Below are 24,244 nucleotides of genomic sequence, written 5' to 3' on the forward strand. Positions count from 1 at the left end.
AAATTCAACCTATTCTTGGCTCTGTATATGCAGAAGACAGACCCTCCCCCGAAGATCTTACATTCTAAAATAGAAAAAAATTTGCATTGGATAATCCAAAGAAGGGCATAACTGAAGGGTTTGGGTCTTATCACGAATTCAATTTGTGAAATAAGGAGCTATATATCCCTTTTTGTTCTGTAAAGCTGAACTCATTTGTGTAGGCCCACTAGTTCTGGAATCATAAATGGACAATACTGAAGGTGTGAGCATGCCAAAGCACTCCATCACAGCCATCGCTCATTTAGCCTGCTGTCCAAGAACCTGACCTGACAGATGTGACAGGCACCTATAGTTTCCATTAAAAATGCTTCAAATTGCTACATTTAAAAATATCAACTCCAAATTCTCATTCCAGTGCAGAGAAACTAAAGGGCCTTATTCCAGCTTAAGTTTTACCCTACTATAGTATTAATATTTGAATCATGAACACCTGCTATAACATAAAACAATAGCATAAGTGCCACAGCAGCCAGGTCTAAGCTTTATTAGCATTACATATGCAACAAAGTTCCTCCTCTACCTTGGTGGGTCCCACGCTTATTGGCAGATTTGCTCGCCTCAAAGATTCACCATGTGGGTCAGGGAACAGCCCAGAGACCTTCCCCTCTGGTAGAAGCCACAGTCCGGGTCAACTCCTCCTGTGTCTGATCAGGAGTTGGGAGGTTTGGGGGGAACCCGGGCCCACCCTATACTCCAGGTTCCAGCCCAGGGCCCTGTGGACTGCAGCTGTCTAGAGTGCCTCCTGGTACAGCTGCATGACAGCTACAACTCCCTGGGCTACTTCCCCATGGCCTCCTCCCAACACCACCTTTATCCTCACCACAGGACCTTCCTCCTGTCATCTGATAATGCTTGTACTCCTCAATCCTCCAGCTCTCCGCTCCTAATGCCTCTTGCTCCCAGCTCCTCACATGCATCCTACAAACTGAAGTGAGGTCCTTTTTAAACTCAGGTGCCCTGATTAGCCAGCCTGTCCTAATTGATTCTAGCAGTTTCTTCTTAATTGGCTCCAGGTGTCCTAATTAGCCTCCCTACCTTAGTTGGTTCCAGCAAGTTCCTGCTTATTCTGGAACTGCCCCTGTTACCTTACCCAAGGAAAAGGGATCTACTTTGGGACTAATATATCTGCCTTCTAACACTCTCCTGTAGCCATCTAGCCTGACCCTGTCACACATAGTATCCAGACATTTTAATTTAAAAAAATTCTTTAATTAGCAATGTAGCAATTAAAGTGTGTCATTTTACACACCTTATTCTGAACATTGACTCTGTTTGTGGATTAAGTATGAAAGACTAACACTAGCTCAAAACTAGAGTAGGACTATTCTAGAAAGACTAACTGGCTGCTCCTTAGAAGTAAGGGTGGCCAATAAATAAGATTCTGATTTTTTAAAAGAGATGGCACATAAGCTACATGCTTAATTCATGTATGTAAATACTAAAATAGCTTGTACATGATGTATGCTGTTGTGGTATTTGTAGGTATTCTTTTTTTTAAAAAATCAAGCCGTAAGTGTGGAGATATGAGTATATGTAATTACATGCATTTATAATAGTAGGGAACAATGGTTGTCTATGCAGTCATACACATTAGAGATCTGACTATGCTTCTGCTTTGGAACCCCTGAATACCAATTACTAGCATGTACAGAATGTTAGTAACATGTGCACTTACCTGTGCTATTTCATAATTAACTGGTGTTTAAATGCAGATATATTTAAAAGCAATTAACACTTAAGGTATGATGTGTATTCAAACATGAGTTTACTTTAGTAGTCGTTATTCTCATTGCAAAAGAGCAACATTTGCTGATTTACAAGGGGATACATCTCAAAGTTATTCAAGCAAGTTTTTAACAGTTCTGCAACACTAAACATTTGCTAAAATAAACATATCAAAAGGTCATAGGTGCTTAAAGAATAGGTTTATTGACAATATTTTCACAAATAAACATTCTAAAGAAAATTTCAGAAATCTCTCAACTTAAAAATTTTAAAATTTTCTTCTCATTGGTAAAATATTTCCAAAAAAAATTCCAAAAAAACAAAAAAGGTATGATGTCAGTATGTTACGTCATTTTTGAAAAACTTTCCTAATTCCAACATTTTGGTTCAGTCCTTTTATTTTTATGATACATAGCCAACCCTTCAGCACAATGAAAGAAAACCAGCTGTTAATGTTTGATTTCCGTTCTGTCTAGGGAACACTAATCTTAAAAAATCCTTTTAACAAGCCTCTCCTCTGAATACATCCGGTCTGCTTTGAACTTGATGGGCAAGCAAAGTCAGTAAGTAGTACATTACCTTACAAATATACAAACTGAGCCAAATTATTCTGGTACTATTCAAAACCTGTATTTCCCCAAACGTATATATAAAGCATATCACATAGAACAAGAAACTGTTAGCATGAGGTTTTGGGGGTCATTTTTGTACTTCAGGAATCTGAACTTCAACTAAAAAATGGGATCCTTTTATATTGTGATAAAAATGTACTCGAATGTTTTATAACATTAATATTTATTGCTTTATATGAATACTGTATTGAAAGCCCAAGCATTCAGTTTACACACAGAAATTATACAATTATATACCGTTTCACAATGGCAGTGAGCACTCATTACAATCTACAAAAATCTACTTTACAGAAATTTAAAAACTCTAAATATCAAAAAGATACAGTTGAAGAAACAGGTATAAATTTGGCAGCCAGTAATTGTGATTGGGAGGTTGCAGTTTGGATGTCTTTAAATATGGGAATTTGAAAACATTGCGAGTTTAAAGCAGTAGTTGTGCTTTGAGCTGGTTTGGAAAAAAAAAAAGTAACACTGGCTGTCAAAGTAGCATGTTCAAAAATATTTAGTTCACTTCCAAAATGTTATACAAATTATGGTGATTTCTATGCACCCCTAAAACGTTTAGTCATTTAGCTCAGGTACATAACTAAGGTAATATATTAGTTCTTCCAATACAGTGCTGTATCATACCAATGACATTTGCCTACATTAGAATTTTGAAAGAAACTCCTCTGTAATATTCACAATGCTCTGAGAAGCATTCAAAAGGCAAGTAGCTGTCCAATTTTTCTGAGATATTATTAGGTTTGCAAACATTCCACCTACAAAAGTTTAAGATCAAGTTTTGATTACTCTGTCCGTCCTCCACATAAAGCACATTTTCTCATAAATAAATGAAATCCTTTCACTCAGGCACCTCAGAAGTATATAAAAGTGTTGTAGTCTTAAGTTTTCTTGGAATGTGTTTCACCTGGTGTTTCCAACAATGCTAAGATTTCCAGTGTTCCATATGGGCCAGATTTTATTTGGTTTATTCAGAGGCAAAAAACTGCCTTGAGAGGTGAACTCAGTCTTTTCCAATAGAAAAAGTGTACACTGTATTCATCTTTTGTAGAAACAGAAAAATATAACATTTCCCCCCTTAGAATTGTGTGTGTGTGTGTGTGTGTGTGTATAAAGTAACATTTTAAACACAATTTAAGGTTCCATAGTATGTAGTCAAATAAGTCTGGAAACCAGCATGAAACCCTATAATTCACGTTAATGTTGAAATTGTAACCAAAATAGGAAGTAACTGCTATAGCTGTCAGAAAGACAAGACAAAAAGCTTTCTTGCGTACATATAACTAAATGTGGTAATCTCCAAAAAGTTGTCAAAATTATAATTATTACCTTCCAGTTTAAAAACTTTTATTCTAAATAAAAAAAACTATACACAAACCACTGATTTGACCAAACCAAAAAGTCAGCGGTAAGCAGGACCTGAAGGAGCTGGTATTCACAGTTCTTAACATGTACGGCTCTTTCAGGGTTCGATCCATGGAGAAGTTTATTTTACAACCTGCTTCTCTTGTAAAACTAAAGGTCCACTTTATTACATAAAATTATTTATACAGTGTAAAACCAGAGCCTTATGGAAAATACTGCATCTAAGTGTATTTAAATTATTAGTCTTGCTCCATAGGTTCTTCTGCAGCTTCTGTGGCTTCATCACTGTTTTCCATAGGGGTCTCTGACGACGTTTCAGGAGTTTCACTGGCATATGATCCTAATTCTTCAGTTTCATTGCAGTCAGCTCCCCTAATGACAGATCCACTATTTTCACTGTCTTCAGAACATAAAACCTTCTCTGCTTGAGACTGGTCAGATTCCTCCATTTGATTATTCTCCTCGGAGATCTCTTCATTCACAGTTAAGGATTCAGTGTCTTTTTCTTGATCTTTTCTTTCTGGAGAAACATCTCTTGGGGACATGAAGGACTCTGAAAGCATTTACATTCATGACTTAGTATTAACAGTACATTATTTTTAAACAAGTCAACAATAGTATTAAGTTAGTTTGAATACCCAAACATTTACACTAGGGAACTGATTTATTTAGAATATAAAAATGCATTACTCTATTTTTCCTCTATAGAAAAAGTGAGTTGATGTACATTTTAAACTCTGAGCCACCTTAAAAATACTAAAGTTACCAACTTCCACAACACCATATTATATACAGGATTTACAATATAAATATGAATGTAGTATGACACCATTAAACCTTGTGACTTTATACAGAGAAGCTTTTAAGCGATGAATGGGCTTTTCTTACTTCCTCACATTCCCATATCTTTTCCCTAGAGTAGCCAGTCTTCTTGATACGAGTTGTGAGAACACAAAATTGTTCTGAACACAACGTGGACATCAAAATTCCACCCAGCAGGATATTTTACAAACTATGTTGTGAACCTTGAATGTAGGGAACCAGAATGGAAGAGGGGAAGAATCTGCAGATATAAATTCATGCCAGCCTCTTCTAGATAGAATATATGTGTGTTTACCCTGCACTAGTGCCAGCTTCAGGGCCCTCTGGATAGTACTCCGCATTACAACTCACAAGGCTGTTAGGTTTTTGACTTGCTACCCTGGCACTGATTGAGTTACAAATTGCTGTGTGATGCTCAGCTTCAAGGACAAGAATCACCTTACGTTCACTTTGCTGTAATTTAGGAATAACACTGACTGTCAAGTGTAGTCCCCGCCCCATTCAGGCGTCCTCAAGAGAAGGAAGGTCCCAAAGTAGATCTAGATACAACCTAGAGGATTCCCAGTCCCTAGAAAAACTTTATGCATATATGGATAAATCTGAAATACCTTCTTCCTCTTCCTCTGTACAATGCTGTCTGGTACAGCTAGTATCTTTTTCTTTATCCTGAGGTGTAGAAGATGTTTCAGTCTCTTCTGTCATGACCGAAGAAACTTCACTGGAGGCAGTTTGGTTAGATGTCTCTCTTGCTTCCCCTTCTTTGTCAAATTTAAGTCTTTTTACCTCATGTCCCTCTGCTTCCACAGGGTCATCTTCAGGGTGCTTATTTTTTACAGGGCTGCCTTGAGTACCTTCTGATTCAGATGCTGGTGATTCACTGTAAGACCCAAAGAAGCCACGCGTGAGTACCAAAAAACATTCCATATCTTGCCTCATTTCTTATACCATTCATCTGAGATCAACAGAGCAGCGTATGGGAGAACATTATTTGCAAGGTATTCTCCAGAAGAGATCCTACACTGTAGAACTCAATCTGCTCATTATTGGCTAAAGTCCAGATTTATTATATTTTCAGGCACGAGGTAAAGACCACACCTTTTTTTCTAGCATTTGGGAAGGAGTTGTATAATTGGGCAGATGTATGGTGGGTCTGGATTATGGTTTATTATGATTTGAGGAAAGGCAGATCTATAAGTAACAAGCATTTATGATTTTAAAATGTACTTGTTTTAGCGTACCATCCTGGCAGTAGTTAAAATGTGGAAACTTAGGGATCCCCTCTTAACTCAACGTTACTCATTTTTCAGTCACACCTTTTTTACTAGATATCCACACAATCAGAAAAGAGCTGGACTACTATAAATGTATAAAAACTCAGCAAATAAAGCTGAGTAACATGTTCAACTAGTCAATTCTATTGGAGAGTCACAGCCCAATACAAATCTTCACTTTGCATATATTAGGTCAATAAATAAAAAGTAGCAAGTAGATATCTAATACAGTTGAGTATTTACCACAATACTTTTGAAATGTCTTTACCAAAAGGGACATTTTACTTTAAAAGTATTTACAATATTGTAAATGTGAAGCATGAGAATAATGAAATATTCAATATGTATTACTCCGCACAAACCTGTGGTTTTTCTCTTCCTTTTGCTGCAAGTTTGATTCTTTATTGTCTGTGCTGTCGGGCAAACCGTTTGTTGTCATAGGAGTTGACAAGGAAACCTTCGGTCGATTTACTGGTCTGGGAGTTCCAGGACCATTTATATTAGATCTAAAAAATACAATTCATTTTTTAATCCTTTTTGATTAAACAATTAAAATATACTCTAGATTCAGAAACCCTGGAAAAGGAACATGCGAGAATATTTTAATTTTCAAAGCTGAATTATTTAGTCCAAAATCCAACATACATCCTATCATGCAAAAATCAGTAAAATTCACCTGTACACGAACTGGATTAAAAATTTTAAAGCATCAGTGGCATTCTGTAATACCCTACTATGGCAGGGTGTCTGGGCCAGGTGCTTCCAAAACCATAAGATTTCTTCATCCTATCACACCCCCACCCAAGTACATGTTGCCTCTTGAAACTGCTCAACTTACCTCTCTGAATAACCTGGTGAGTTTCCTGGAAACATAACACCATTCATCCTGTTTAAACTATTGGAATTATTTTTCCTACGAAAAATCAAAAATATTATACTTAGCAATTTAAGGTTCCTTAGTTCACAGAAGGAGATTTTAAAAAAAAATCTTCTTGGTTAAAAGTAATTACAGATTACTAGATTTAAATAATATATTGCTATACACTGGGTTTATTTTTACAACCAAATTGACTTCAATATCCATTAAGTGCACTGTCATTTGCCTTTGTTCCTTATACCCCGAATATCTTCCTTGACATCCTCTAATTTCCTTTAAATAATTTATCTTCAATGTGACTATACCCATATTTAAAGTGAAGCGCATGCGTACCTGTTTGCTGGATTGGGGCTTTAGATTTTAAACTCTGCGGGCAGGAACCGTGTCTACTGGCTATGTAAAATGTCATGTGTGACTATGGGATAGATGCAAAAGATAAAACCACCACCACCACCAAGTTCGGCCTTCATTAAAGGTCAGTTTCCCCATTACACCACACCCTTTGGAGGACAATACTCTCCACGCAGAATAGATGCTGATGCAGCAAGAATGCCTTCAGACCCTACACACGCTGATCCCACTCAACATCCTTTAGGTTCTGACATGTGATGAGTAGGGTTTTCACATGCCTGTGAGACATATGCCATCCTTAACTGTTATGACGGGGCACAGTACTGTCATTTTTATACTTAGTCCTGCTTCACTGCAGGGGACTGGACTACATGACCTATCAAGGTCCCTTCCAGTTCACATTTTTATGATTTTACAGCCTCATCTTAAGATAATAGCATTGCAAGAGCTTGTTTCTGTGCTTTACCTACATTCTTCAAATTGGTATGGTGACGGGGGGCCTTCTCGTAGTTGGGAAAGTAGCTTTTGCAGGCCCAGGAAGACAGACTGAGGTACAAGATAATTTGGCACTTCCTCTTCTAGACAACTCAACTGGCCCTACAGCCACTTTTTTTAGTCTGTTTTTCCTCTTTCATACAAGTGTAGATTTTTTTTTTTTAATTACTCCCTTTCACTGCCCCGTCATTGTTTCCAGATCCTGTACTTTACTTTGCAGTTGTCCAGGCACTCAGACGTAATCTAGGTTTTATCTAAATAGATGGAACAGCACAAGATGTCATAGGAGCACTAAACTGCCTACTGTAGGACAACCCTACTAATGGTGGGATGGGTGATGTGGGAATCCTCTCTTGATATGAGTTGTGGAAGGCAGGAATCTATATTCCCTTTGGTTCAGTTCCAATGAGATTCTAATCTCTGAACCTTTCACTTTTGCTTCAATGTTTGTTTTTCAAGAGACCCAAACTAACCCCATATTTGTGCCTCCACTAAGCATCACTTTGTATGCCAAGTTGCTGTTCAGAGTGTATTTTTGCAGAAGGAATTAATTTCTGAAGAGGAAAAGAGTTTATTACAAAGACTGACAAAACATTAGTATAAGAGTGGGGATGATGCAATTCTAACACAGGCGTTGTTTAATGCACTCGTGTATGGTTTTGAATTAATAAACCGTGCTGTAAATTTTGGCTCAGAAGCTTGTTTTTCATCCCAAAGTTACTACACAGGTAGACCAGCAAGCAGTGTATGCCTGCAGGACATCACCTCTTTTGCCACACAAAGTTTGTGAGATTCTGAAGGGCATTTGTTTAACTCATTGACATGGAAGTTGAATTTTTGTAGTGCATGTCTTGTTATTGGCAAGAGGATACACCATTATTGCCAGCAACAAGAACACACAAAAAAACCCCTCCTAACATAATCCCAAATCTTTAAGTAGTTGAAAGTAAATTTATGCTTACTCTGAAGATGGGTATACACAGCTGACTACCATGACATTCTGTAATACAAAAAAAACGTAGTGAGTTTAGAAGCGGAAAAATGAAACATTTCTGATCCTGACAGAACTTGTAAACTTGAAGATTAACAAGACAACCGGATTTAAAAAAATTCTAGCTGATAAAAGTAATATTCTCTACAGAACTTTAAATTAGATTATTCTGAAGTCAAATACAACCTTGGAAGTAATTTTTACCTCCTAAAATCCTCAATGGTAAAGGTGCTTTGCTACTGTGAAGACTACAAACCAAACAAGATTTCCAATATGCTACAGTAGAGGTCAAAGCAATTTAAGCCACATTTTGGCGAGGTTTGTAACTTAAGATGTTTTGGTTACATTAAGCTGATACTCCACACGGAACTGTGAAAATCCCAAACTGCTGCCAGTGCTCTTCAACAGTGGTAGGTATAGCAAAGCTATAATAATTTTTACCCTATGTCATGTAATCACCAGCTGTTGGTTTACACAAGTACTCCCATCAGTCCTAGCCCAGGCAGGGCTTCACTAGTGCTACACCAACAGTGAGAATTTCAGAAAAAAACCTTACTGTGGAAAAAGTGTAAGACCATTTTTTTTAATTTCAGAAAAAGGGCTGATTGTTTGAAAGATAACTAATGCATATACAAGATGACTATGCCAATGCAGTTTTTAGTGTGCATTATAAGAATCATACAACAGGGATTTCTAAATTAGCAATTAAAGATAACATGCAATGTTACATACTCCAGTATGTGTGTTGGTTGGTTGCAACTAATTACAGAACAAAACATGGTCCAACAACATGATGTTCTGTCGAAAGATGTTCAACACAAATATCAGAAAGCACTGATTAGTTTTCTAACAAAGGTGTCAAACTACCAGAGGATTCAAGGTATGTGTCAGACTGCTCGATCCCCCATGATAAAAATCAGACTGTAAAATACACACACTTTAAAAAATTATCTAGATCTATCTATCTCAAGGCCAAGATTTTCAAACTTGAGTGCCTAAGTCTGTAACTCTTACAATTTCAAGTACCTTCTGAACGTGAACACTGTAGCACTGTTTTAGCCTGAAACAACTCTTAAGGGTGCTCTATTCATTTCAATGAGGTTTTAGGTTTAGATATCAGTTATCAAGAGCCACATTTTCTAATATCGTATTACTGCAATTGTACACACAATTCTGGTAACTGCATGCACAAAGGGCAGAGACAGTGGTGCAACTAAAGAAATTGACTGCATATTTTTTCCTCACTGCTGAACACTACATCAGCTTTACTAGATAAAAATTTAGTTACTAGATGAGGGCTATAATCTACCCTGAAACCAGCCATAAGCATCAGTGGCAGATCCACTATAGGTCAGCAGCAGTATGGGGCCCTAATCTGCAATCCATGATGACTTTCACATGCCCTAAATGTAACTGGGCCTTCCCAGGAGAACAATTTGACATCAATTCTGGAAGTAGTACTGCATGCTTTTGGAAAACACTCTATATAAATACTAGAAACAAGTTCTGTATGCACTTAATGAGGGTTTTAATGTGCTAAAAAATTCAAGAGATCTGAAAAATAAAAGCTGGAGGAGAGATTTTTTAGTTTGGTTCAAACCCACAAAGCGAGGAAGGAAGAACTGCCCAGACCTGATAACTTACATGGTTGCACCCATTGCATATGGCTCAGTTATTTAGTGGTGGGGGCTCAGAACAGTGAGCGATATTAAATCCTATATAAATTGCAATATTGGAGCACTACAAACTGATTAACAGAGACAGCCTTAATCCTGGAATTTATTTGCTTTTGAGTAAAAAATATTTTAGAATAGCTTTTTACAGTGATCTTTTAAAAAAAATAACCAAATTGGAGTTGCTATTATAGCCATAATGAAGCCAATAAAACGTTGGGAGTCATTTAAATATGATATAGTGGGTAGTTACAATTTAGCTCCAATGCCTCTGAAAGGAAGACATACCTTCTCCACTCCTCTAAGAAACTTGTCTGTTCCTGTATAGTTCCTCCTTGGATCTGTCAGCAACTCACAAAGTCGCTGAATAGTAAAGGGGATACTGCAATGAAATACATAGAGAACAGTGTAAATGGTACATAATGGGTAAAAGGCTGCTAGGAAGCAACAGCATTATTGCTCTCCCTGCAGGCTGAAAAGGTTCAAACAGAGGAAATAGAATTTGACTGAAAGAGCTTGTAGTAAAAGGATAGTTGGTTTCCTCTGCACTTGGAGGTAGGGGTGTAAATCCCAGATCATGTTGACATAATCTCATTAGTGTTCATTGAGCTAGCATGCTAAAAATGGTAGTGCAGCCATAGTAGCATGGGCAGCCGTGGCATGGGGTAGCTGCCCCGAGTATGCACACGCTGTGGATACGTACTTGGGGTAGGAAGCCCATGTCACTGCTTGCCGCTTCCTATGCTTCTGCATCTACGCTACCATTTTTAGCAAGTAGCTCAATTAGTAGTGCAATTATGTCTATGCAAGCTGGGAATCACACTCTTAGCTCCAACTGCAGACAGCTTTAATCTCGGATTTACATTTCTCATTTTGCATAAACACTTAGAAAACACAGCACACACTTTTGGGCAATACATCCTCCACCAAAAACCCAAAAGACATCATTCCAAAAAAAAAAAAAAAATCACAAATTCACTTAGCACACTGTATTCAATAATGAAGTTACATGTAGATTTCAATTCAAGAAATCAGTCACAGTTTAAGATTACTTTTATTGGGTAAATTATGATGGTAACAAAATATGTGAAACAGCAACAGTAAAAATGCTTTAAAACAAAGATTCACACTCCTATATCTGGCAAAAATAAGAAGTGATTCTCAAGACCTATTTTGATTTTACAGTTTATAGGAAATGCATTACATTTTGTAAATAGTACAGCCAGTTAATAGTTCAGAAAAAATATGGTATCTACATGTTCAGCTCTGCTGATATATATAAATAAAACAAAAACAAGTATGATTAGTTTTTCTGCTGCATTGAAATAGGACAGGGCTATATACCCATATATTTTGTTCATACAATGTGTCCTCTATCTAGCAATTTAGTAATTGATTTCACACAAACACTAGCAAGACCAACTCAAATTTTTCATTTTAGCAATGCATAACAGGATCAAATATTTAAGTTTAGCTGATCTTAAATATTGTTATTGGAAGTGCATGTATTAATATACATTTACAGTAAATCTATTTTGTAACAAAATAATCAGCATTTAGCAAAACTTTGTGATTTATGGTACAGGAATGCAATACTGCTTTTTAAGCATTCTAACTGAATTTGTCTGAGCTTGAAGTCATTACACTTGGAACACAAAGTGCTTAGTACAATGTGAAGAATAAGAATTAGGCATTGTGACAAAGTTCCTCCTTGGTGGGTCCTGAGCTTACTGGCGGATTTGTTCGCCTCAGAGATTCACCATGTGGGTCAGGGAACCCAGAGACCTTCCCCTCTCGTAGAACCCACAGTCCAAGTCAATTCCTCCTGTGTTTGATCAGGAGTTGGGAGGTTTGGGGGGGAACTCCGGCCTGCCCTCTACTCCGGGTTCCAGCCCAGGGCCCTGTGGACTGCAGCTGTCTAGAATGCCTCCTGGAGTAGCTGCATGACAGCTACACCTCCCTGGGCTACTTCCCCATGGCCTCCTCCCAACACCTTCTTTATCCTCACCACAGGACCTTCCTCCTGCTGTCTGATAATGCTTGTACTCTTCAATCCTCCAGCAACACGCCTTCCCGCTCTCCACTCCTACTGCCTCTTGCTCCAAGCTCCTCGCATGCACACTACAAACTGAAGTGAGGTCCTTTTTAAACTCGGGTGTCCTAATTAGCCTGCCTGCCTTAATTGGTTCCAGCAAGTTCCTGCTTGTTCTGGAACTGCCCCTGTTATTAGTCCCAGATTAAGTAGATCCTTTTCCCTGGGTAAAGTATCTGCCTTCTAACACTCTCCTATATTGGTATCACAGACCAGTGGATCCTCCCCTTAGGCTGGGGGGAGGTCCTTTAGCAGTGGGCACCAACAGGAACACTCTTGTAGCCATCTGGCCTGACCCTGTCACAATATGTAAGCAATTAAAAAAAAATTACACCAAAACAGTTTATACGCACACTCAACACGATTCCATCCCTGCTACAGAACTGTTACAACTGTGTTACTTAGAAATTAGACTACTAATTTTTATAAAAAAAATATAAATGAATCGAGTTTGCAATGGGTAAGTCACTCAAGCTAGAAGAGCACATTTTATGCCTACTACATTAAATAAAAAACGGATCTTGTTCAAACATACACTGATCTTATTTTTCACCAAGAATATGCCATCTTAGTCAGGAGGAACCATTTTCAACCAGTGAGAGTGGTTACTGGCATTAATTCTATTGGAAAGCCCTTAAGGGCCAATGTTTTTCCTATAAACAAGGAGAAATTGTACCAGACTAAATATCACCCATTTTAATGTGTTTTGCAGATTCTACCATGTGTTACGGTACAGTGGAAGGTATATAAACCATAACCTGAAACAACTAAGAGGTATGCTGTAAACAGAATCTAGGAGAAATCTTATGTTTGGCATGTTGTCAACATATCTACCTCCAAATACCTCAGAGATGATGCGTATCAGCTGTACTGTGGATTAATCAATATTTATCATTATCATACACCTAAACCATGACAGAATCTCATCTTTATTTCACTGAGTCTGACAGGCTAATCTTTGTGGGTCCGTACATAGCTCCTTCAAATAGCGGCTTGCGACAGGAGCGATAAAGCAAGAGGACAAGAATATTCCCAGAACACACCTTCACTGTAAATTTCTTTTGTATCAAAAAAGTAAGTCGAAAGGTAGGAATTTAGTGAATGTTATGGCAGGCATATTTTATTTGTCCACCAGGTGTGTGACCCCTCATCTGCCTACCACTGACCAAAATTATATTTTGACTGTTTTTTCTAACTTGGTTCCCTACAAAGTTTGACTAAAATGAGCTCATGTATTCCTTTTGGTTCAATTTACTCAATGAGAATGTCCTGTTAATACCGCTCAGAACATCTTTGCTATGGATTAATTTATACCTCGTGTTTCATCAAGTTTTGGCCAAGGTGTTTAGTGACTTTACTCATAGAGATGCCAAACCAGAAAACCTCTGCCATGCACAGATTCTTCAATTTGCTCCCCTTGTTGGTAGTTTCACTCACTCTCTCCCCCCATCTTGGTAAGTGTGCAGGAGGATTTAATTGATTTGTGAATTCACCCATATATGTGCTGCAAATCTAAATCATATGCATAGCTGGATAAAGATATAACTGCTGCTCATTTTTTGGGCACTTTTTTGGGGGCTATCGGGAGGGACAGGACAGTAGTATACCACCAAAGCTGTAACAGCTAATCTTTAAACAGTAAATTTAAATTACCTGTCTGCTTAAACATCCATTTTACACAGACCTATAGTTTAAGGAGTAGCATATAAAAAAAGTGAAAGTGTCCAATCTGGTTAATTTATTTTTAATAGGTATTGGATGTTTGGAATACAATTTGAAAGACTAACATACATGAAGTAGTTTATGAAACTCAGTGGGATTCAGCTTATTTAGGTGATCTCAAACCCCATAAAATGTAAGATTTGCAGTTTCAAAGTAAATTGTACGTTCTAATTTTTTATTTTAACCTACACTATAATCTGTGTTCTGGCCAACAGCAACACTGTTTCCTTTAAAGCATCTATAAAATAGTGAACTTTGTTTAATGTATAGTAGATGGCACCAAGCATCAAAGTATGTGCTTTACAATAAACTGACACTGAGTTACTTGGTTGACTTTTTTAATTAGCCGACTTCCAGAGGCAACGACATCTCAGCTACAGTGAACTACGTAAAAGTCGTATACAAGTACATATAGCAATTAAAGGTGTGGCTTTAAACCAATTTAATTAAAATAAGTGCAACTTTGTGCATGGACATTCAAACGAATTTAAAAGTGAGCGTACTGAGGAAGTTGCACCTACAGTACTAAATAAGTTTCTAAACTCTTAGTTAAATCCATGCACAAACTGCATGATAAGGCCAAAGATTTCTTCAACTGAGCAAAAGGATTAGGAATTCCATAATCAAGTGAAAATGATCGGGAACTGCACTTCCCAGTGCCATTGGTCAGAGTACTGTGAAGAGAGCCTGATCATGACAGCCATGTTGCAGTGTGTTAAGCAAAAAGGGACTGAAGAGAAGACGTGGAGAAACTCCTTTAGTTGGTCACATGACTAAAGGGGAGCAAAGACAAAGTTTGTATATTCTAAACATGAATATTTCTCTAAGGTACCCACACAAAAAGTCCTCCTAACACAATAATCACAACTGAGGTAGGGAAACTAGATGAGAGACGTGAAATATTGGGATGCCGGGAGGGGGACAAAAACAAGAGCCGCTGGAGCATAGGAAAAATTGGTGGGGGCTGAGCACCCACCAGCAGCTCCATGCCCCGCCCCCCTGCTCCAGCTCACCTTCACTCTGCCTCCACCTCCCCTGAGCTGGCTGCTGCGTCCTGCTTCTCCTCCCTCCCTCCATCCAACGCTTGCACTGCCATACAGCTGATTAGCACAAGCCTGGGAGGGAGGGGTGAGGAGGAATGTGGCGTGCTTGGGGAAGAGGTTGGGCCAGGGCAGGGATTTGGGGAGGGATCCAATGGGGGAGAGAGGCAGGGGCAGAGTCAGGTCTGGTCACCCTACAACTGAGGACCAGTACCCATCCAAAAATATCAAAGATTAAGGAAGCTTACCTCTATTTAAAAAAAAAAAAAAAGACAGCATACCTCCACCAGTATGTTGGAGGTGGTGCTGAAAAGCCAGAAACTAACTCAGACTAGCAAGAGTGCAAGGACTACATCTGAAAATTAGCCCTAGAAGAGTTTACTTCTTGTTATAAAGAATTTTCCATGATCCATACACCTCCAGTGGTTAGTTTTGGAAGTAGTCACAGTTTACTAGAAAAGGGACATGGGAAACATCTTAAGAATCATTTTGGCATATACCGGTAAGTTTCTTAAATGTGCATTGAGAATCTGACCCTACCCACATACAATGTCAGATGGATACAAATTGATATTTTGGGTTTAAACAAGCACTGCCATGTCACTATGCAGCCACCTGAAAGAAAAAGCATACTTATTCTCTGTCCAAGTCATTTCAGCCAAAGTCACCGATTACCCAGAGAAGGCAATCATCTCTTAGTAACTGCTTTTGTATGATGTCTTCATTTACAGATCAAGAGGAAAGATTAAACGTGCCCTTTTTCTTCCTATCTTATGCTTCCTGGAACCAAGGCCAGGAAAACCTGTTAGGTCAGGGTCACAGTAAGCAGCCACATTTTCTGTTAGGCTACCCTGCAATGATCTGAATAAGACGATCCATGAACTAAAATGGTAAAAGGCCTGAAAATAACTGCTCTGGAGCAACTGGTGCTCTCTGGAGTCAAGATTTCAAAGGAGTTCATTAAGTGACAGCAATGCTATAGATAAAATAGAGGCTCCATTATCCCAATGAGGGAGGAAAAAATCCTATACTCTTAAAAGAGAAGTGGTGTCTGCAGGACAGCCTGACAGACAGAGGCAAGAACATACTGGTGGTGTAGTGGTGATGTGATACGAAATCTTCATCTGATTGGTTGCTGCTGCCTGGTTGTCAGGAGCAGGAAAGGATAGCTCAACAATAGAGACTGATGAACCTGAGGACACAGAATTGAGTTTTATTTACGTTCTAGTGTCTAACGTCACATTACCAAAAAATTCACATGTATTTTATGCAACAATTCTAGTAACTTAAGAGTTATTTTTTACTTTGCCAACAGAAACTTATAGTATATTGCTAAGGTCTTCATTGTCATGGGCTTTATCAGAATCACGGGCTTTATGGAGCAGGATACCATATTTTTAAGCCTTTGAACTGTATGTATTGCTGTTGTATTTTTGGCCTTAGTGTAGGACTGGTCTTGAATTTGTTCAACTGAATCAGTTTAAATTAACTGATAGTGATAAGCATATAAGGTATCAGACTGTACAAACTGCAGCGTGTCTGTGTTATATGTTGCTTTAGATACACATCATTGGACTATGATTACTCAACAAGAATCATAGCCTCATTATAATAAAGTTATATGAGTTGCTACATGGATTATTTCATTCCTGTCTGTGAAAAGTTTTGAATTTTAGCATTTGTTTAAAGGCAATTATTATACGGCCTCTGTTTTTTCCAACTGGTGACACTAGCTGGTTTCCACTTTTAAAGAACACATGAGGAAAGTGTTTGGAGTTCTTCCTTAGTGTTATAGTAAACTTTTTAAAAGTTTGCTTTGTCGTCACAGTATTTTAATAGTGTAAAAGGCTCAGACACCTAGAAGTTTTGTCGTGTGAGCTTGGAACTATATGATGTGGTGGTTGCCTAGCTATTCATTTCCTCTGAGTGGTTTATGAGTTTAGGTAAGCTATGCAACATAAGCAAAAAACAGCTTTGAAATAATAGAACAAAAAGCCAAGACATTAAGACAAGTTTTTACTTCCTTAAAGTAGGCTACCATTAATACTAGCCAGCAGAACGTAAGAAATCATGTTACCATTTGTAGGTTTCATGGAAAAATTCTTGGCATCACACTTAAGTCAGAAATTTGAATGTGAAAGTACCTGAAAAACTTTCAACATGCAAAAAACATTTATTTCAATAGAGTCAATTCTGAAGCACAATCCATGTTTTAAATAACGTCAGTCTTAGAGAACTGTGATGATAAGAACCACTGATCTAACTCCAGCATATGAATCTCGAGAGGGGTCACCACAGTCCTTTAAAGTTAGCATTCTCAGAGGTAACATGGAGGAAGGTTCCAACATGTCCATTTGCTGATCAGCTGAAAATACATCAGATAAGTGGTTGGTACAAATTAACAGAACACTAATTAACTGGATAATAAATCTGTGACTGAGTGTGCTATCAAGCCATTACAAAGAAACAGCAAATAAGAGAGTAGACGCTCATGAAAAACAAGAGCTTTATTTAAATGAAACAAAAGTGAACTTCAGAAAAGTCCTTTTACAAAAGCAATAAGCAGCAAGAAAGAATACACTTTGTAGTCTAGAGAAACAAACAAGTAATCTTTCAAATGCTAAAAGTATAAACAACCAGTAAACACATGGTTGTTTTTTTGACCTACAAATCTGAATCTGTAGTTTAACAAGTCATAGTAGATACACTGTCTTTGTTGCACTGTTTGTCACATAATTCATTGTTCTCAATGGAGCTGCCAAACTGCCACATGCAAGTTAAGGGGACAAACACCGAATGGTTACAGTTCATAAAAACCTAAGCACCTAAAAGTAGGTTAAAATAAATCTGACTTTTTGTACCTATTTCTATCAACATGCCTCTTTATGTATAGTTTAATTGTATGAACAATGTCCGTTAAAGAAAAATGGAACCACAGATTTTGAAACAACTGAAGACACTAACAAATGTCAGAAGATATTAGAGTAATCATTAAAAGACAGATTTCAGACTGAGTTTTTAAAAGATCACAATAAAATATGTTTAAATTGATAGGTACCGATTTATTTGTAGCTGAAGTTGTCTATGGCAAGCGTTGAGCAGAATAAACATGTGGAAGTATATCACAGTAAGACTGGAAGGGACCTCGAGAGGTCATCTATGAAGGATGATACATTGCCTAGCCTTGAGAAAAAAATTGTTCAAAAACAAATGAGATTTGGTTAAAAATTACATACCCATTAAATCCGGTGACGATTTTCAGGATTCGTTCCTTCATCTCTTCAAAGGGAATATATTCCACATTGGGATTAGGGGGGCCTCTTGGTTCAGGTGCAGAGGTTCTGAAGTCATCCATCACTTTCTCCAGTTTGAAAATAAAATAGCCTTTAAACTGAGACCACTGAATCCTAAATTCAAGGTAAAAAAACACAAGTGACTTAAGACGCATGAAAAATATCCATATTATAATTTTGTTTAGACCAAAGCAAAAATCTTAGAAAAGCATGCATTTTTATAACCAGGTAGTTCAAAGATTTAATATTTTTAAGCAATAAATAGTTTACTGTAGCCAAAGATGAGCCATTTTAGACGACTATTCCAAGGATAGTAGACCGGACAAAATTAAACATTTTATCTTCAACAAGAAGGCTGTCAACACCACTTTTGTACATAAATTTAGATATGAAATTTTACAAAAGCTCTTTTGCAGTCCTGAAGAGGAGCTGAACATAAACTTATTCTTCAGTTGTGCAACTCAGTAAGTGACAGCTAAGATTGTCAGCTCTTCATAACATGGATAATTTTATACTACATTTGTAGAACACTTTGGGTCAGCAATCCCAATTATTATTCCCATTATAGTAGGCCTAGGAGCCCTATGCATGGACCAGGACCCCATTGTGCCAGATGCAGTACAAACAGAACACAAAAAAAAGTTCCTGTCCCAAGGAGCTCACCATGTTTTAGCCAGGGGTATATAGTAAAAGTCATGGACAGGTCACAGGCCGTGAATTTTTGTTTATTGCCCATGACCTCTCTGTGACTTTTACTAAAAGTATCCATGACTAAAACGTAACCTTAATAATGAGATAGCTTTGCAGATGTTTACAGGAAGCACCTCCCATGGGTGTTGGGCAGCATAGGAGAAAGCATGCATATGCTTGTTTGAAATTTTAAGTAAGTGGGCAGTGGCAGCTGGCATCATGGATTGATCAGAGGTAAGCACCAACTGCCAGACAGCGAACGAGATGATAGATAGGGCAGGGGTTCACTGTGAAGGGTCTTGAAAGTGAATACAATCAACTTATGTTTGATGTTAAATGAGATTGCAGCCAGTAGAAGGGGGTGACAGCATCAAAGCAAGAGATTAGGAAAATGATCTTTGCAGTAGCATTCTGAATAGGTATGAGCAGGGCAATGTTTCATTTGTCAGAGCGAAGGAGATTGCAGTAATCAAGGTGTGAGATGAGAGCCTAGATGAGGAGTTTCAGCTGTTCGAGCAGATAACAAAGGCCATATCTTGTAGATGTGGTGCAGAAAGAATTGGCAAGATTTTAGGTATAGCCTGGATGTGAGGGCCAAGAGTGAAAGGCAGAATGGTGGTGGTGTCCACAGTATTCAAGAAATGAGGTAGGGCTGAGGGTGGGGAGATGAAGCACTCTGTTTTCTTCCAGGTGCTTCTTACCACTAATAAATAATATGGGACATACTGATTTTTTTTGTCCATATTTAATTCATATGGGTATCTACAATAATAATAATGTAATTCATGTGGAATATTAAAACAAAAGAATCTCTCTAGCACCTGTGTAAGAAACCACTTCTGAGGAATATTTCAAGTTTAAAGAATTAATATACATTCAAACCAACCTAGACAACCTAGCTTCTAGAAAAGCACACTATTTCCTTTATTCAAATTTAAATTTGATATGAGTCTTATAGACTTCAATTTAAAATGGAGCATGGCCCTATATAATAAGGGAGTAAATGTTTCCTATTTGTGTTGAGCTGGGATATATTAACCTTTTACTTCCAAATGTCCACCTTGGTGTGAACAGTATTTTTGCCTTCACCTTTTTGCCTAACACAAGATACTATCTATTCAGCCCTCCTCCAGTCTACAACATCTCTGCCAAGGTATTGGCGGTAAGATAGGACTATAGCACAATTCTAGACTTTTAGCCAATCTAAAAGATGTGCATACTATAACTATTCTCTTATATAGTTACTGGTCTTAAGTGTCTCTTTAGAATAGGCTTAAGTTACATGCTTCCATATTAATTTGTGAAAGGAGAACTTTACAACAAATCAGACACTTTTTTTGGTGCTTTAACTCATCTGTCTCCCAGACTTGTCAGTGCTTAAAGATTCAGATGTAAAACATGTTTATGAAAGTCATTTTCAAACTTACACAATTATTTTAAACAACTTTTATAGAGACTCTTTTGAAGTACAATTTACCATAACGCTTCAATCTCTAAGTTTGATGCCATTGAAAATAATTTCCATGTATTGGAGTTTGCCAAAAAACTAGAAAAAGATGGGTCAGAAAATTACTACAGCTATTATGGGCAGGTTCTGAATAAGCTTCTCTACATTGAGTCCTGTGGCACCTTTAAGACTAACAGATGTTTTGGAGCATAAGCTTTCATGGGTAAATACCCACTTCATCAGCGTTGCTTTTTACAGATCCAGACTAACACGGCTACCCCTCTGATACTTCTCCATATTGATCACTACATAGAACATGCACTGCAAAGAAAAGTTTGGGGCATTTTCACATCACAGCACTTCCTCAGCAGTGCAGGTAGAATTGTGAAACTGATTAATTTGTTATCTTAATACATTTCAGTCTACTCCTACTGGTGTGGTTCATAGGATTCTGGATAATTGATGAAGTCACATTTAGCCCTCTTCAGCTGGAAAAAGGATTTCACATAATCTTCAGGGACAAAAGGGATATTAAGATAAAGTAAATATAGGGCTAAAGAGGGCAGAATATAATTCAAGCTCCCCTCCCAAAGAGATTCAGATATGAGGCATTGGTCTTTTTAAAACATATGACTGGGGGGAAAAAATGGAGGTGCAACAACAATCAAGTTTGAAATAATGTGTGGTTCTTTTATTTAAAATATAACAGGGGGGCTAAACTGGATTTAAAGGTGAGTGACATACCTTGAAAAGACTTTACCCCTTACCCCCAAAAAAGAAAGAAGGGAGGATGGAAACTTAACTAGAAAAGAAAAAAAAATGTGGGATTGAGAAAGATCTATACCAAAAACGTGAGGGCGGAGATAAACGGGCAGAAATAAGGGGAAAAAACAGAAAACCCCAAAATGACAAGGCATAGATAAACTGAACAGAATAATTGTTTATGGTTACCACTCTAATTAGCTACATAATACTAAAGCAAAGTTTATCATTTGAATGTATTATATTTTTAGCTTTTTTTTTATTATTCTTTTTTTTAAGTTTAACCCTCAATGCTAGCATCCATCAGATTCTACAAAACTGTAACCATGACAGACTCAAAGAGACAGAAGATTTCAAAATAAATAGCCAATGTTTATAATAAGTGAGCAAATCTCAGAACTCAGACAGAAGAGACCCACTAAATCACCTACCTGTCAGTGCTGGATTACACTTTATAGAACATTAGCCCATGAAAGTAGATTCCAATATTGCACTAAAGATTTCACAGATCCATTAAGATTTTTTCTCCTTACTTCTAACCTAGGTCAGTTTTCCCTTACTCATTTTCATTCAACTTATTATTTCTTCCTAAATACTACTACTTATCCTTTCACACAGTATCGTTGGTTCTCAATATTTGTAGACAGATATCAGATCCATGTGGCTAATATGTACTACTAGTATGAAGGTTTATAGTTGGAAGTCTACTGCCCTGAGGGTGGAAAACAGTGCCCTGTGTCATTTTAAAATGCCTGAAACCACAGAAAATACTGGTGCCACCTGGGCATATGGGAATCACATTTTCAAAGCACAAGGCAGAAATTATCCCTACAAGTTGAATCTGAAATCTACTTGGTTTTAGTTTATTTTTAAGTTACTTGAATACACTGCACCTCTCCAGGCTATAATGCTGATTTCAGTTTTAACAGCATCTTCCATCCAAGATCTCAAAACATTTGACAAAATACCTGTCAAGCAGAAAGTAGTGTTCCCATTTTACAGACTGAAGAACAAGCAAAGTTAAGTAATTGGTCCAAGAGGCACGCAGGTCATTGGTACAACTAGGAATAGAACCTAAATTTCCTGATCGCTAATACTGTGATTTGAACACTAGACAATGCTGGAATTTAGATAATCCTGTTGAAGAGCTGCCATTTTGAACTTTATGGAGCAGTTTATCCAGGTAGTGGTACACTTGGAGGCTACTCCTGCAATAGACTGATAAGGACCAACAGCAACTCTATTAAGTCCACAGAGCAGACGAGGCACATAACATCACACGCTATGCTCTTAGAATCCCTGTTCTCATTTTAAATGTCTATAGGATCTTGCAGAATTTTGGATGAAACAGGAGCAGATAGTGGATAGCATGTTCAAGATGAAATTATACAGCTCACAGCTGCTTGGTAATGGAGTAAAATTCAGTCTTATGATACTACTAATTTTCATTTCTATAAAATCATCAAGAATTCTCACTCCCTTTACCGAGATTAAGATTTTTCTGTTTAGCAATCTTGGCTGAGAAGTTGATCTTTTGGACCAAAGAGAACTTGATCTTCTCCAGATTTAACTGGACTTCTTCCCTTCCAGACTGCATCATTCAGAGTCAATTCTCTTCCAGAGATTTCCCATCTGATTAACCTGTTCACTACTCTTTCTCCATAGGTGCCATATTCAGATTAAGCTGCAGAAGAAAGATGATTTTATGTACCAAGAAATGCCAAGTCTTGGCCCAGAGAAACAGCCTCTAGCAGCTACAAATTCTTTTCCACTGAGCTGCTGCAGGCTCACAGAACTGAGCCAGGAGTGGAAGCCCCTTTGAAGTGGAGCCCTGTATAGAGAAAGATCAATCACTATAAAAGCCATAGACAAGACATCCCCAGATTCCCTCAAATCTTTCTAGGAGCATCTCCCTATTAAAACTGTTAGGCTGAAGGGAGAAGGAGGAAAAGCAATCAAAAATTCTGGCACAGAGGCAGACTAGGTCGATGAGTGCAGTAACCCTTTCTTGACAGCAGAGGGGGATAACAACTAGCTGTAACAAAAAAGACAAGCGAAGTCACTAACAGATAGGATTAGATTCAGAAAACCTGTCATTCCCAGACTGTTGGGAACAGTGGTTTCTCATGTGGGCATTGAAAGGGAAACCATTTATCTAGACAGCAATGCTACAAACAAAATAAGTTCCTTGTTTCAAAGAACTGCTGAACACACAACTTCACTGAATCTTTTTTAAAAACATTTTATCACGTCACTCAAGCCTAACTTGTTTAATAGCTTTAACCAGCAGGTGCAGCTAAAGCACAAACTTCACTTTCATGGTCTAACTTACAAGTTTGAGGGTGTGAATTTGGTTTTCCTAGATACCAACACTGAACACAGAAGAATTTTCACATGCAATCAACCAGCTGAGTCAATTGCATACATACACTTGATTTGTAGATCAAATTAATTCAACTGTGGAAGTTATGTGCACAAGTTAGACATACAATTTGCATACCTAAAGTTTGAAAGTTAGACCCTTAAAATCTATTCATTTACAAGAGACTATCAAAGAAGGTATGTCACAGATATGTCTGTGAAGTTTATTATTTTTCAAAAGCTCAAACACTCTTCATTTGTCATGTTCAGCACCTGAAGCATTCCTGCAAGAAGTCAGCATAGTAATCAGAAAGGGAAAAAAATGGGGATGAGCTGATTTAAGTAGTAAACCAACATTGTAGAGTGTGTCAAAAATACCTCGAGAATGCCCTCTTCAAACTGTTTTTGAAGTTTTTTTGTTGGAGAATAGTGACTTAGGTCTGTAATTGAGTGACTAGGGAGGTTGAAGTGTTCTCTGACTGGTTTTTGAATGTCATAATTCTTGACATCTGATTTGTGTCCATTTATTCTTTTGTGTAGAGACTGTCCGATTTGGCCAATGTACATGGCAGAGGAGCATTACTGGCACA

At 37.7% G+C, this 24,244-nt stretch overlaps 1 protein-coding gene across 4 annotated transcripts in view; it reads right to left on the reverse strand.

Moving 5' to 3' along the window:
- Positions 1-1,952: 1,952 nt before the first annotated feature.
- Positions 1,953-24,244, reverse strand: part of PPP4R2 (protein phosphatase 4 regulatory subunit 2) — a 46,105-nt gene continuing 23,813 nt past the window's right edge. For 2 of the 4 annotated variants that reach the window (XM_039481275.1, XM_039481277.1), the window contains 7 exons: positions 18,338-18,508; positions 10,536-10,629; positions 8,546-8,583; positions 6,699-6,773; positions 6,223-6,366; positions 5,198-5,466; positions 1,953-4,320 (listed from right to left, as the gene is read on the reverse strand). In XM_039481275.1, coding sequence (XP_039337209.1) covers positions 4,007-4,320; positions 5,198-5,466; positions 6,223-6,366; positions 6,699-6,773; positions 8,546-8,583; positions 10,536-10,629; positions 18,338-18,508 — 1,105 coding nt within the window. In that variant the 3' untranslated portion in view covers positions 1,953-4,006. Of the gene's footprint in view, positions 4,321-5,197; positions 5,467-6,222; positions 6,367-6,698; positions 6,774-8,545; positions 8,584-10,535; positions 10,630-16,189; positions 16,294-18,337; positions 18,509-24,244 lie in introns of those variants that run through there. The other 2 variants (XM_039481278.1, XM_039481276.1) reach the window with 2 other exon arrangements.

Source organism: Mauremys reevesii, linkage group 7 (genome assembly GCF_016161935.1).
Source record: "Mauremys reevesii isolate NIE-2019 linkage group 7, ASM1616193v1, whole genome shotgun sequence".
NCBI lineage: Eukaryota > Metazoa > Chordata > Testudines > Geoemydidae > Mauremys > Mauremys reevesii.